The 14,937-nt window shown below is 44.4% G+C and overlaps 1 protein-coding gene across 2 annotated transcripts in view; it reads right to left on the bottom strand.

Moving 5' to 3' along the window:
- Window positions 1-11,963, bottom strand: part of NEK7 (NIMA related kinase 7) — a 66,480-nt gene extending 54,517 nt beyond the window's left edge. The window contains exons 1-2 of one of the 2 annotated variants that reach the window (XM_068689699.1): window positions 11,795-11,947; window positions 10,494-10,632 (exon numbers count right to left, since the gene is read on the bottom strand). In XM_068689699.1, the coding sequence (XP_068545800.1) occupies window positions 10,494-10,615 (122 nt within the window). In that variant the 5' untranslated portion in view covers window positions 10,616-10,632; window positions 11,795-11,947. Of the gene's footprint in view, window positions 1-10,493; window positions 10,633-11,794 lie in introns of both variants that reach the window. The other variant, XM_068689700.1, reaches the window with a different exon arrangement.
- Between the last annotated feature and the right edge of the window lie 2,974 nt (window positions 11,964-14,937).

Here is a 14,937-nt window from a genome sequence, read left to right as displayed (position 1 = left end):
CAATTTTTTCATTTGCATCCTTGAGTTTACTAGCATTTAACTGTTCCGGCCCTGCGCTGTTTTGGGAAGGAAGCGTTGTTATTTCCAGCTATTCTACAGGAGAACTAAATCACCATGAATATATCTGAACCTCCTGGATGTGCTTTCAACACTTGGAAGACTTGAGCCACACGGCTCTACCCGATATAGCCGCATGGCTCTTTGAGGCACTGGGCACTTGTTAAATAAACCCTGTAAGTACCCGCGGGCCAGCACCCCAGGCCTGCAGGCAGAAGGGACACAGCAGAGGAGCTCCAACTGCTGCACACAGACTGATTGTGCCACAGAAATTTATCTGTGGATTTTAGGGGATAAGCAAGCACAGGGGCGGAGGAGCAGGTGCAGCACCCGGTTTTGCTGGTGCCAGTGAGGAGCGCCGTGCCATCCCTGCTCAGGTGCAAACAAAGCTCCCCAGCAGCCCTGGCCGTGAACAAAACAATCAAGGTTTACCTGAACAACCCTTTCAGCACACACACGAACACAAAGCCTCCGTCCCCGACTGTAACCTGGTGAAACCTGGCAAGGCCTGCAGAGGAACAAGTCACGTCGCCGACTGGGAAACTATGCCAGCTTTTCTGTATTTTATTTACTCATGTCTTTACTTCCTGCTCCAAAGCCTTCACGCTCTACAGACAGTTTGAAATAGCACACACTCCTCCTGATAACTTAAATCTTCACCATTAGGAAAGTTCAACACAAAAGCATTCAAACTATCATAAAAGCATTCACCTGGTAAAACGTACACACAGAATAAATCTCAGTAATTCCTTCAGACATTAAAAGTGTTGAAATAGCTCCAAAGAGAAAGCAGTAAACCTTAGACTTTTTTTTTTTTATATAAAGCCCATTGCAAAATATTTAAGAGATGCTAACAAATAGCCTGTGTTCACAGTAACGTCACCCTTACAGCATCACTGCATTAACACTACTTTCCAATCAAATAATCACAGAGCAGCTGTGTGGAGTTCTCAAAGCTCAGCCCTAGCACTGAACAGCGCCGGGCTCCACGAAACAAACCCACACCGATCCGCTCCCACTCCATTCAAAGCAGACATCCCAAGCCCCTCTTGTACCATCAGCCATTCCTAGCCACAACCCACTGCCATCCTCCAGAGCAACCGAGGGGCTCGACAACTTTCCCTGCCTATCCTTGGCATCCCCCTGTAAAGCATGCATTCCAGGGCTTCTGCTGCTTTGTCTGTTAGCTGTAATTAATCCAAATATAATAGGGCTCCAAAAAAGCAATTTCAGGAATGTCAACAGCAAATAAGTAAGTGATCAAACTGAGGCAAGAGGCAAAGATACCAGGGAGAAACTGCAAAGATTTCTGATAGTATTAGTGCAAAAGGTGAAAACACCTGGCAGGTGCACGGCGTGCCAGGCTCACTGGCAACCTTCCAGCCAGCTGCAGGATGCCAATATCAACAACTGCTTGCAGGTTTGATAGCATCTCCCATACAGCCTCCCTGCCAAAGGCAGGAAACCCTAACACAACTGCACTGAATACATAAATAAATAAATAAATAAATAAACAAACAAACATCAAACTGTTGTCACAAGACTGCACCTAAGTTCTCCAGCTGGATTCGGAGAGGTCTATATTGTTGTCACCGCTTCAGACAACTTCTGGAGGATCTCAAGGATTTTTTTCTGTTCATTTATTACTGTTCCTTAAAGACCACTGAAATCTCAGCTGTGATGTTCAGACACCGCATGGTGATGCAGCTCTGGAACTACATAACGCACTCTTCTGGATGGTCAGAGGCACTAGCTGCAAGTGCTTGGTTATCTGATGTCTACTTTTTTTTCCCTTTTTGATTTGGTCGAACGGGAGTAAGAGGATAAGTCATACCATTATCGCTGCCAGCGGCTCACTTTTATAATGAAATAAAGAAAACTGAAGAGGAAACAAATATGCTCTATCTGCTGTACCATATGAAACACGGAAGATTTATCAACTTGGGGGTTTGTTGTTGCTTTTGCAGACGAAAGGTAGAGACCTGTATTTTCTGTCCTTATATGGAAGTTCTTTTATTATGTTTTTACTTGTTTTTATCTTTGAAGACTGCATGATGGATTCATATTTTAGAGTAATTTGGCATTTTGATCATACAAAATGCCAGGGATGCAAAAAAATGCCAAGGATGCAAAATGAATCTTTTGTACTGTTTGTCAACATAAGCAAGAATTAGATTCTGCTGCTTGAAGACTGTTTGCACGGTGAGGCATGCCTTTCGCCTTGATAATAAACTCCAGAGGTCAAAATAAGCGGGGTAATACTTATCCTAGGAAGAGTGATAATTGTTGTCTGAATTTAAATTTAAAAGTGTTTTTCACAATCTAATGTATGGGTAAAAAGGCACTAAGAATACTGCCCAAGAGTCATCACTTGTTTAATATTGTTAAATTGCACTTGTTAAACACAAGTTGCATTTCAATCTAACGTGTAACATTGCATCTAGATGTAACTTGTCTTTCTCCTCTTGAAACAGCTCATACAATGACCTCCTTCTGCAAATCCACCACTATTAAATACCTTGGTTCATGGAAAACCGACAAGAGGAAGCAAGAGGTGAAACTACAGCAGCACCCGAAGTGCCAACTATGACTAATACTTTTGAATAACAAAGACCAAGCTGCATGCAACAGCAAGGACTGGTTACAGGACACATACACTGAGTCTTATACCTCAGTGATGGTTGCTAATACTTCTTCTTGCTTATAATTCAGTTGTGGTTGCACATGTAAGATTTTTGGTTAATAACTAATGCTTTAAACACTTGTCCTTTTAGTTGATCAAAACAGTGGGCCACCTGCAAATTAGGGATGCAGGATAAAATACCAGGGTACACAAGCAAGATGACCTATTTTTCATTTGAAATTGCAATTGCAGAGCCACTTCCTTAATTGACACTATTCACTCCATGCATTGACTCTACAAAACAAGAAAAGGAAGCTAAATCCTCAGCAGTGAATTTGATTATGCATAGACACAAAGTAGCCCAAATTGCAATTGCTCATTTGTATACCCTGACAGGAAGGTCAAGTCCCATAGTCAGCACTTCCGATTTTTAAACAAAAGTCTAGAAATGCAGAGATGCCCACCTGAGATGCATGTACACCCAGCGTGTGGGACATGGACACTGCTGAATGGCATGCAGCATTATGAAGAGACTCACAGCCATGACAGAGAAACCTGACTGAGACTGAAATGAATGAGTACTGGCTGGGAAACAGCACAGGTAAGACAAAGAGGGAGACTAAGACAGAAATTTGAGTTTAAAAAATACCCTGGAGTTCCAGGGAAATTAAACAAAGAACTGCAGGAAGATAATAACTGTAGTAGCAGGAAGGCACAAATATGCTCTACCCTTCCACTTCAGCAGCCAGAAACAAACCAGATGTAAGGAAGGTACTTACGTCCTGCTGTATACCAAAACCCTGCCTTCGCCTGGCTTTCCTCAGGCCCATTAACAAGGAGGTGAGACTATCACCGACCCTGCCGGTGAAATCAAAGCAGACGACCCACTCCTGACAGTGACGAGCTGTGGTTCCTGTTCATTTCACCAGAATGCAAAAAAAAGGTATTTCAAAATGTAAATATTGTTTACATAGCTTGAAGTTCCTAAACCATCTACTTCGGAACATATTTCACAGGATTCAGGCAATGATGTTTTTGTTTTAACAGACAGCAATTCGACAGCAACACAGGAACACAATACTTTTTTCTGTAGAAAGCATCATTAATAGCCTCAACAGTAGCTAGGGTTCCTCTAGCTACATGCTATATAATATTATTGGTTGATTTGGGACCTTAACTGGAGACATTCGGTAATCAAAGAAGAAACAACTGCTAAACTTTACAACAACAACAAGTATATACTTAAGGATAACTGAATGCTGCTGTTCTGCTGACAATCTTCGCTGTTTTTCCTGCAGAACATGAATTGAACTATTCCACACAACAGCTAACACAGAGGAACATGAATATGCTCTGCTGAGAACATGCTGATCAGGCACTGGGCTGCTTTAGTGCCTTTTCAAAGAGGACGGAATGTCCTATGTTTACTTCTGGATTACACTGTCAATAAAGGCAGGTATTTTTAGTTTCTATTATAACTATTATATTATTTTATTTAGGCTGGAGCCAAGGCCCTCCATAAACAATCATCCATTTAACACCCTTTATATTACTTTGTTTTTGGTGTCAATCTTTAGCATTTAATGAGCATTTTAAATGACGAATCGTAAATTCCTAAATTAGTCACCCGGGTTAAAACTAAAAACCTGTGCTCTGGAAACAATGGCTTACATTTCCAAGGCCCTCCCGAGCACCCAGACCAGGAAGTAACTTCCAATTACCCAGCCACCGCCCCGCTGGTGACCACAGAAGTTTCTCTGGGGAAGCCCAGCTCTGATGTGATGCTGGTTCTGCCCTGACTTCACAGCACCTCTCTGCTCCCCGACCCAAGGCACACACCTTTTGGCAGGAGACAAACCTTGGACCCTTTTTTTCCTCTGCTACCACAGCAGTACGAGCTTGGCCCTCAAGCCTGATGCCTGCAGGTTAAGCATCAGGCATCCCACCGATTTATAAAACACTTACTGCCTTCCCAGCCGTGCTTCTTCTCTTCCAAGTTGTTTGGAGGCAGCCAGCTTGCTGGCCAAGCCTGGCCCACACTTCTTCAGGTCAGCAGCACTCACCTTCCCTCAGCACCCACTTCACGCTGACAGCAAGCATGCACACTGCAGCTGAGGGGACAAGTTTTCAGGAGGAGTATCAGCAGCCCTCTGTCTTAAAACGTGCTGGGGGAAGATTCTGCACGAAGCAGGAGAATGTCAGCAGCCGTGAACCCAGGACTGCGACCTCGTCATGCACATCATGGTAAGTCACAGCACAGCTTCAAAGAACTGGGCAGTCTGAAGTCACATCCAGTATTGCAAACTAACCAACAAACTAGATCTACTGTACTTACTCAGTATTAAAAATATATTTTGCCTTTATGCTCTGACACTGAACAAGTCAAACATATGTTTTGATGTCATAACAGAAATGCTGTGCTTGTAAAGTGAAAGTCCCTTCAGTTTCATACATAGTATTTTTAGTGGATAACCAAATCCTTGGAGAACAGCAACCTGCACGCAGGACCTCAGAAGTTGCTCTTAGATTTCCAACATATCCAAAGCCTTCATACACTTGTTGTACCTGAGTACCTCCAAAAGACACAATTAAGAAAATGCCCCCAGCAGTTTGCCTAAAACTACTCTCTTACTGCAAACCGTGCTGTTGTTTTTTCTCCTCTTTTCTCCCCAAATGTAACTGGAAAGATGAAACTCAACTCATCTGTGCTAAAATACATTTCAAGAAGTTATTCACCCGCCTCTATACCACTGGGATTCAAAGACTCATAATTAATATGGTATATTGCACATGAATGGCAAGAGACTCCAACTGGAAAACAAGTTTTCCAAAGACATACACAGTGTCTTTTCAGTAAATTATTCCTGAGCAAAGTAGATAACTAAAATGATATCTGATTAGAAATTCACAAATTACAACACCGTCTAGTCACAGAGTTACACGCTCTGCTTAAAAACAGCATTAGAAAGTATCAGATATGCCAAAACACTTTAAATATTAAAAAAAAAAAAAAAAAGTCAATCAATGCAGTTGGGCTGTGGCTGGTCACGCTTAAGGTTTATGAGCAAAATATAACCAAAGCAGCATCTCCTGCTTCCTGCTCCCGAACTCCTGGACAGCAGCCAAACGTTGCAACACCCTGTACCAGGGCACGGACACCCGTCCAGATTCACACGCGATACAACAGTCCCTCTCTGAAACAAAGCCCAGGGCTTCCCCAGGAACAAAAAGCACTTTCAGTATTAATTTCAGCACTGGAAGAACCAGGTGCAGTAGCATTAAGAGGCGGTGCCTCGGCTTTACTCCCACCCTGGGACCTCGAAGAACCAGAGGACAGCAAGACGCACACAGTCTATGGAGCTCCTCACACCAGGCTCCTCCATTCCCACTGGGCAGCCAGTCCCACAGCAGAGGACTCTGCAATCTCTCTTCAAAGGCCAAAATATTCCAAATGAGTACCTGGAAACCCACGTTACAGACAATACTTGAAATAAACCAAGTAGGCTTCTAGACTAAGTCACAGCTAGGCAGCTTCAGCAAACAGTAAGTTTTCCAACCTGTAACACTGACCCCCACGTATACCCACAGTTAACCCTAATTCTCCCCAGGATCTTTTTCACACATTCATAGAATGGCTCAGGTTGGAAGGGATCTCAAAGGTCATCTAGTTCCAGCCCCAAATCATTTTCTATACACAAGGAAGTGTAATAGTTTACAACAAACAATTCGACCACCACCCACCTGCCCTTTCCTTTGTCCTGGGAAGGAACAGCCCACGCTGTCCAGCCCACGCTGCTCGTTTCTCAAATGCACTGAACTTTTTATTGGTCCGCTGTTATGATAAAAACACAATCCACAGTGTACTCACTAAAACATTACTTATTTAATTTAAAGTCTATTGCAATGCAAATTGTTTAAACTACTCATTCACTTGATGAACAAATATTTGATGTATGCCAAATAATTAACACACTACTTCATTTTTTCTCACTCCCTAAACATTGGAGTTTGATATCTGCATTAATAAAGCAAAATGCATTTAAGTTCATACTCACTCGATCTCTGCCAATACAATCAAGACCTTAATTGGCAAAGGATAAAGCAAACTCAAGACTGAAAGGCCAAGTTAATGATTAGCACAGTAAAATTTGTAAATTACCGCAATTAGTGTATATTATATACACACTGTGTGTATATAATGTATGCATATATATATGTAAAACAGTATATAAATATGCACACACCTACACTTCTACATATATATTTATAAAACATGCATATATATATATTTATATACACACACATTTGTATATGCAGAATGATTATTATTAGCTAACTGGTGAAAAAATAAATATTTGCTTCACATTTGAAAAAAAAAACTTCTAAAATATGAAGCAAATACATATTTGTTTGTAAAGTTGTCTGCAGAAGCAGCCATGCTAAAGAAAAAAAAAAAAAAAAACTATTTGCAACTTCTAAGTGGTAAAAATGATTGAATACCCACGTATATACAGAAGTAGGATTAGCCTTAATTTAGGTGCTTCCAAAAACATTTCATTTTTTACCACGCTACCAGATGAATACTCCCTGTAGGATGACAGTTCTGTAGGGACAATCTTGAAGGTGGACAAGACAAATTCTCAGCATTTGTTGATCAAAAAGTAGCTATTATCTATCTATATGGAAATTACTAATCCTGGCGTGTTCGTGTTTTTAAAAACAGCTTCTGTCCAAGTTCCCTACTCCTGGGCTGTCTGTCTACTCAAAGCTCTAAAGAAAAGGCCAAAAAGGCTGAAAAGGCACAGATAATTAAGCTGGGTTAAGTGTTGCTTTTAACAAGAGCAGAAGTAACCATAAACAAACAGAATTACTTACAAAAAGAAGTAAAGAAATACACTTACAGTTCATTTTATCATCCATCCAGACCTATCAGGCACGCTTTTTATTCCGACCCTGAAAACACAGGTGCCAGCCACTGTCATTTCCCAACTGCTAAGGGCCCATTTACTGTCAACACTGTCTAAACAGAAAATGAAAGTCCACAATTCACAGATCTATTTCTCTTCCTCTTCATTCATTCACACAATTTAAGGAGTATTGTTTTGGTTACATCTCCATTTCATTTGTCACTCAGGTAGATAGCTTATCTTTCCAGATGCTCCCAAAGGGTTGTACATGCACTGACTTGCTTTTTTCAGCCGTTTGTTAGCTATCTCATGCAAACTGGAGAAGAAAAGGCCTGAAACCATTTGGGCATCAGGATCCTTCTCCATTTTCATTTAGCTTCTATTCACCTGGAAATAAATTTGATAGCCATTTCTCCATCCCATATACCAAATTACAAAGGCTATACTTCACTCCCTGCTGAACTTCTCCCTGTGACATGATCACAATTCACGTATTGCATCTACACACTGTACTGAACTAAAAACTGAACGTCTCCTTTCTGGCAATGGTGCACTATTGCATGAGCTTGCCACTTATTGTTTTACTTCATCCTTAGGCAGGGGTGATAAAAAGTATTTAAATTCAAACCAGCTATGACAGAAAGGCAAGAGGCAACATAGTATAGAAACTATTCCAGGCAAAGCCAAGTTTTGTCACCAAAACCCTGTACAGGTAAGTACGAAGAGGAGATAAAATAAATAACAAGATTAACAAGTCATAATGAATAATAATAATAATAATAATAATAATAATAATAAAGTAGTTAAGATGTTCAGAAGAAAGGAAGCCAAGATGTGATTTGGAAACCCTTACAACCCCAAAACCATCCCACTCCGACAGGTGGGCAGCGTGAAGAGGAACACTTTCCATAGTAAAGGTATGGTTTTAAATGCGTATATGAAAATAAATTATCCGTAAAGAGATGCTGAAGATATGTAGTAAAAGTGCAGCCAACTGAGTTTCACATCGGAGTTTAAAAAGATGCGGGACAAAGAAGAGGCTGGAACCATTGTCAGACAAACCATTGCTGCCAGTCACCATCCCGTTCAGCTGGCTGGCTGCACACAACTGCACCCCAGGCACGGCTGGTAATGCCTGCACCATTACAAGTGAAGAGGAACAGGTATTTAACAATAAATTCCATAAAATTCTTACAAGAAGTGTCTAAGTATCTTCGAAACCAATACAAGATAACACCTTGTGGTATCATGCTCCAGTATCATTTGCAGGCTGGAGAAAGAACCTGCTCTTACCTGTAGCATAGAACTTAAAACCTGAGCTACCCCTGAGATGATGAAATGAACGAAGCATTAAATAGAATCGGAGAAGAACTATGGGACACATTCAACTATTTTTTTCTCATCTCCTCGCTAGCATTACCTTTGAATCCTGCAACTATGCATGACTGTGGTGAGTGCTGCAGGATCCTCGGGCCCAGAAGCAAGGCAGGCAGCAGCCAGCACACTCGCTTCAGAAGGAAGCCAACACTCAAGTTCACAGCTGTTTCTGTGCTTTACGCTAAACCACCACTGGCTAAAACCTGCCAGATCCATTTCTCATTTTGGAGTATCCTCAATGACTAATTGTACATGTACAGGGTGTGCAGGCTGCTCACTGCTCCCGCTCTTAAGTCCTAATTATCTCCACGAGCTTCAGAAGCAGCCCACGCACCTAGCTCACAGTTCTGAATCTCACTCAGGGCAAGTGCTGGAAATTTACTGCTGCAAAGACAACTCCTTTTTTGGATCTGCTCTCAGATGAGGAAGAAAAGGGTACAGAAGAAGGGCCTCTGCAGGACAGAATGCTATGCATTTTCCCACTGCAAGTTTCTACTTATTTTAGAATGAACTTCAAGTTCACCTGTGATATTTTTGCCTTCTGGTTTTCAAGGAATCAGTAGCTTCGCAAGCCTTGCATACTGACAGCACAACATTAAAATGAACTGAAAGAGACTGGTTCTTCAACGCTTTGCAACACCTACCTCAGATTTACCCGAAGACTTCAGCAAGTACCTAATCTACAAGCTGCACATGTACTCTTACAACATTGTAAAGCAATTAATCTGGTCCAACACAAACCTCGCTACTAAATGTAACTGTAATAACTTTGTTATAAATCGGCCCTAGCAGATTAAAGCAAAGAGACTCGAATGCAAGCTCCCAGACGTCAGATGAAGTAAACAGTCTATTTAAATTGTCACCTATAATCAATAATGAGAAGTCACTAGTACCACAAGATTAAACTACGTACAGCAAGAATCTAACCTGTACATTTATACCATTTTCTTACACATTCCTCTGTTCGGGATCTTGTTTCAAATTTCCTAACAAAGCCCCTTACATAAGCACGTGTGCTCTGCTGGCCCAGTAGGGAATAACTGCCCTTGAAATACACGGAGTATTTTTTAGCTGCAGAAATGACTGAATCCCAGTTACGTCCCACATTCCAGAGGCAGACACACAGGATTATCTTCACCAGAGAAGCAACTCATTTTAACAGGATTACTTCTCTTCATTTTTTGTTTTTGGTTGGTTGTTTTTTTAAACTAACCAGACAAAAAGAATCCCTTTAACACTGGCGCCAGGTAGCGATGTTGTACTGTATCCTGCAGGGCTAAATTACTTCCCATGTGGTCAGCGGGGTTCAAATCATGACAAACACAGCACACGAGTGCTCTACAGGCTGTTCTTATCACCGCTTTGGAATTTTGGGCAGTTATTTTCATCTCTGTCGCACAGCACATGCAACGTAGCTAAACTGAAGAAATTTTCTGGAAATTAATCAGCCAGTAAACTCCTACGGTCATGCACAGTATCGAGCTGTATACGATGATCTCCCCCTCCCGCTTGTTCCCAAGCACTACTACCTGGGGATCAGGAGGGATTCCTGGATAAGCCCCACGCAATCAGGAGATTCCCTGGGAGGTACAGGAGAGGTTATTGCAGCTTGACTTTTCCCAGGAGACCTTCCAAGGTAACACGAACTCATCAGCTCAGCACAGATGTCTGGAGAAACGCCAATCTTTAGACGGCAACAAGGCACCGATGGTGACACAACCGAGCGCAGCACTCATGTGAACGCAGGATATTGGCCTAAGCTTATGAAATACACATTTTTCGCATGCATGGGCAAATTGCCTCACCAAACTATCTCAGTGGAGAAATATACTGGGCTGCCTGCGTTCAACTTAACTCTTGCACAAAAAAATAAAAGAGAAGTATGTGCGGGCTTCCTTGCTCTGCCTTACAGTTCAGACGGTACCACAGCTCACAGTAAGGCCAGCAACTGACTTCGTGCCCTTTGTTTCTGACTGTCTTTTTATGAGAAACTGGCATGAAAGATGCATCCATCCAGAAGTTTTTGGATGAACAACTCTGAAATAGTACATCTTCGCCTTCTTTGGGAAAAAAAAAAAAAAATCTAAGGTGGGGATGAGACTCAACTTGTCTAATTCCTCTAGACCCTGGAATAAGTCAATCAAAAAGAGGATTTTCAGTTGAATAAAATTCCAGTTGAATAAAATTCCTTGCCCCCACAACTTTTTTATTTATTTTTTTTTTACTTCAGTGACTGATTGGTACGTTGTACAGCATGTTTTAGGAGAGAGGCAATCTCTCTACTCTCTCACTGGAAGCCTCCACTTGTGCTTTGCTAAGTCGGCTACCCCAACACCCGATCTCCCTAAATAAAACATCTTTAAGGCTCGGCCGTGCCCTGCCCGCAGTTTTATGGCCCAGACGGGTGCCAGCAGCGAGGCAGCGATGCGGCTCCCTACACGCAGGCCCCGCTGGGGCCGTGACGGGGCTCCGGGGCCCCCTGAGGCGCGGCTCCCCGCGGGCCGGGCCCGCCTCGCCCCCCTCACCCCGCAGCAGGCCGCGGCCCCGTCCGGCGGGCGGAGCGACAGCCGCGACGCCCAATGGCGCTGCGCGACGGGGCCGCGGCGGCCAATGGGAGGCGGCGGGGGGCGGGACCGCGGCGGAGCGGGGCAGCGGGGAGCGCCTCCCGGCGGGCGGGCGCGGCCCCGGCCCCCGACCCCCGGCCGCAGCCCCCAGACCCCGGCCCGGCCCCGGCTCCCCGGGGGGGGGGCCGCCGGTGCCGCCGCCGCCTCCTCCTCGTCCTCCCGCTGCTTTGCGGCGCCCCCCCGCCTCCCGGCCCGCCCGGCGTTACCTGCAGCCGAGCGGCGCCGCGCCGTGCCGGCCGCCTAGCGGGGCTCCCCGCCGGCCCCTCGGGCAGCCCCGCGCTGCTCGCCGCCCCCCGCCGCTCCTGCCGGGCCCCGCCACATCCCGGCAGCCCCGGGGCCGGGGGAGGGAGGCGGGGAGGCAGGCGGGGAGCCGGGGCGGGGCGGGGCGGCCGCCGGGCTCCTCCTCGCACCGCCGCCCCCGGGGGCAGCGGCCGGGAGCCGGGAGCCGGGGCCTGAGGGCTGCGGCCGCGGCCTGGCGGGGGGGAGGGGGCTGCCGGGGAGCGCGTTTGTTTTGTAACCGGGGGAGAGGGGCTGAGCCCAGGCTGCTGGAGGCAGGAGGGAGCAGGCCCGAGGGCCTGGGGAAAGCCCGTCCGTGCCGAGCGGCGCTCTGCGGCTCAGGCAGCGCCTCAGCGCCCAGCAACCCGCGGCACCGGGAGGCAACAGGCAGCGGGAGCGCCCTGCGCAGCCACAGGCACCCTGACAAAGACTTTCCATGGATAAATGATCATGGAAATGATATCTGGTGTGCAGATGACCACAGCATACTGAGTATTATTACGTGGTTTTTTGTTTGTTTTCAAATAAAGGCAATTACTACTATAATATCCAGCTATTGCTATTGTCTAGATCCTCACACTTAGAGAATGAGCAGTTTGCAATCACCGAGGGAATCCTACACAGCATTTGAAGCTTTCTCCACGTTGTACATTCAAGAGAATAATCCAGAGCTCACTTATCCTTTTTTTTTTTTTTTTTTTTCAGTAGGTTTCTCATTGTCTTCCTTAGTTTAATCTTAGTGTACAGGTTTGATTTATCGGGTTGTTCTTTTTTTTTTTTTTTTCCATTTGGTTTGGTTTATTTTTGCATGAAGTCCTATTTTTATACTCACTGCACTTACTTTCATTTTTCCCTTGGTTCTCTCCATTTATTATTTCTCTGTAGCTACCATTGCTACGTTCCCACAATATTTTGACCTCTCTTCAGCTGCCTGAATCCAACTGCTGCGTTAGCCTGCCATTCCCAATTGCTGCAGCATCTCCTCTTTCCTCTAGTCCAACCTTACTCCCGTTAAAGGATGGCTGCTTCCATTTTCTTTTTGGTGCTTGAGAACCAGAAAGCCTAAAACTGAAGACACTGCTTCAGTTAACTGGCCCGTCATCATGTCCCTCATAAAGAGCCCTTAATATAAACAGCTTTAATAAAATGCTGTGCACCCACTAATTTAGAATTTGCCGAGTGACGATACTCTGCAGTACTCTGACAACACTCGAGAATCTGCCACGTACAATGGAAGATTGTCTTCAGAGCTGTGCTGTACAAAGCTTTACTTGCAGAAGGGTATTTTTCTTTGCTTTTCAATGCACATTTCACTTTAATAAACTCATCTGGCATTCCCTGTAATGGAGCCTTTACATCAGACAGAATCAGAAAGGCAGAAAAGGCTCCCGAAGATCGACTAGCCTTAGGGGTTGTTAAGGAGCAGGCTTATCTCCGGCAAGTGCTTCTCTTGGAGGCCGGAGGGACGCTGACTAACCAGCTAGCAAAGGTTCAGAGGAAACAGATGAAGACGTGCTGGAATTAGGGATTTGGGAGGAAGAACATGGCTCTGTCCCTAAGTCCTACTGACTTCTGAAGGTGTTGCCAGCAAATGCTCTACACCTGGTATCAAACAGGCCAGAGGCAGAAGAAAGGAGGACAGCTGTCTGATGCCCCGTACTGGGTCTTGCTGACACGTTTGGTCCCTCTGGGTACCCTAGGTAATGTTTCTGGAGGCAGAGGGGTCTTGCAGGACTTGCTGACACCCCCAGTTTAAACACTGCTCGCACCACCTCATTGCACCCCATTTTGAAGCATCCTTTGGTTTTATCTCTAGGATCTGATAAAAGCACTGGCTCTGAGTGCAGAGGGAAGGATGGCGAGGTACAGGGAGTATGCGGAGATGGCAGAGAGAGACCCACTTTTTCCTGTGAATTACCAATCAATCCTAAATGGTCAACTAAAACTTCCCCAAGTAGTAGACTAGATGGGAGTTCTCCAATCTATCTGGGGGAGATAGTGCTGTCCCCACTAATTCTAATTCGGGAGTTCATTCTGATAATCCTTAACCGTCTGCGAGTAGTTGAGCCCAACCATAATAACAGTGCAGCGATACACGGACATGCATAATTTACTACTACCTTTCGCAAAACAAATACACAACGATGTGGAACAGTTGGTAACTACAGATCCTCATTTACAGATGTTTCCTAAATGCCACTGGCAGACCTCACTGTTTGCCAGCTGCTGCTGCACTTCACCAGGCTTGCCCTTATCAACCCATTGGAATACCAGTCTCAATTTCAGAAGGCTCCGTGAGTCTTTTTCTGATCGTTGAACTCTATGGATATGTATAACTTATAAATGCGGTCTGGGTTCAAGGATATCTAAAATATTGAATGATGACCAAAGATACTGTCTGGAGTGGCAGTGTTACAGGTGGATTAGCACTGAACTAGAAACCTGTGGTCTCTGCCAGGACTAAGCTACTGGTGTTAAAAGCGGCTGGGCACTGTTAGGCAACAACATGTAAGTCAAGCAAGAACTCAAACGTTCAGACCTATTCCCCAGATGATTCCTAATGTGCTTCCTGCTACCCTTATTATCCAGGCCTCTGTATGTCTAGCTTCTCGAGGTGCTCATTAACAGAATAAACTTAAAACTCAGGAAAAAAAAATATAGATTTCAAAACTTTAAAAATTTCAGGCAACAGAGCTCACTAGGACAGCAGAGCATGGGAATAGATGCCTTTGGGGTCACAGAGGTAAGAGCGTAACATATCAGCTCACTGGTTAACAATTCTTTAGGCTCTTCAAATCAATAAACTACAGGAAATTAATCAAAAGGAGCAACTGTTCTACTGTAAAACCTTGAAGCCTGAATTTTCAGGCTTCGTTTCCCTCTACCCTGGTTCTTTGTTACAAACTGTAAAAAAGCGAGCACATCTGCCTGTGACATGGCAGGGGAAATTAGAAAGGCTGTGACAGCAGGAGAGAAGAGAGGGATCACTTCTATCTGGACTGGATAAATATTATGATAGAATATTATGCAGAACTTAAACTTCAAGACAACATAAACCATGAAATGGAGCAAT

The sequence above is a fragment of the Anas acuta genome, chromosome 8 (genome assembly GCF_963932015.1).
Source record: "Anas acuta chromosome 8, bAnaAcu1.1, whole genome shotgun sequence".
In the NCBI taxonomy this organism is placed as follows: Eukaryota; Metazoa; Chordata; class Aves; order Anseriformes; family Anatidae; genus Anas; species Anas acuta.
Note: the sequence above shows the minus strand (reverse complement) of the source record. Positions and strands in the feature narration are given on the sequence as shown.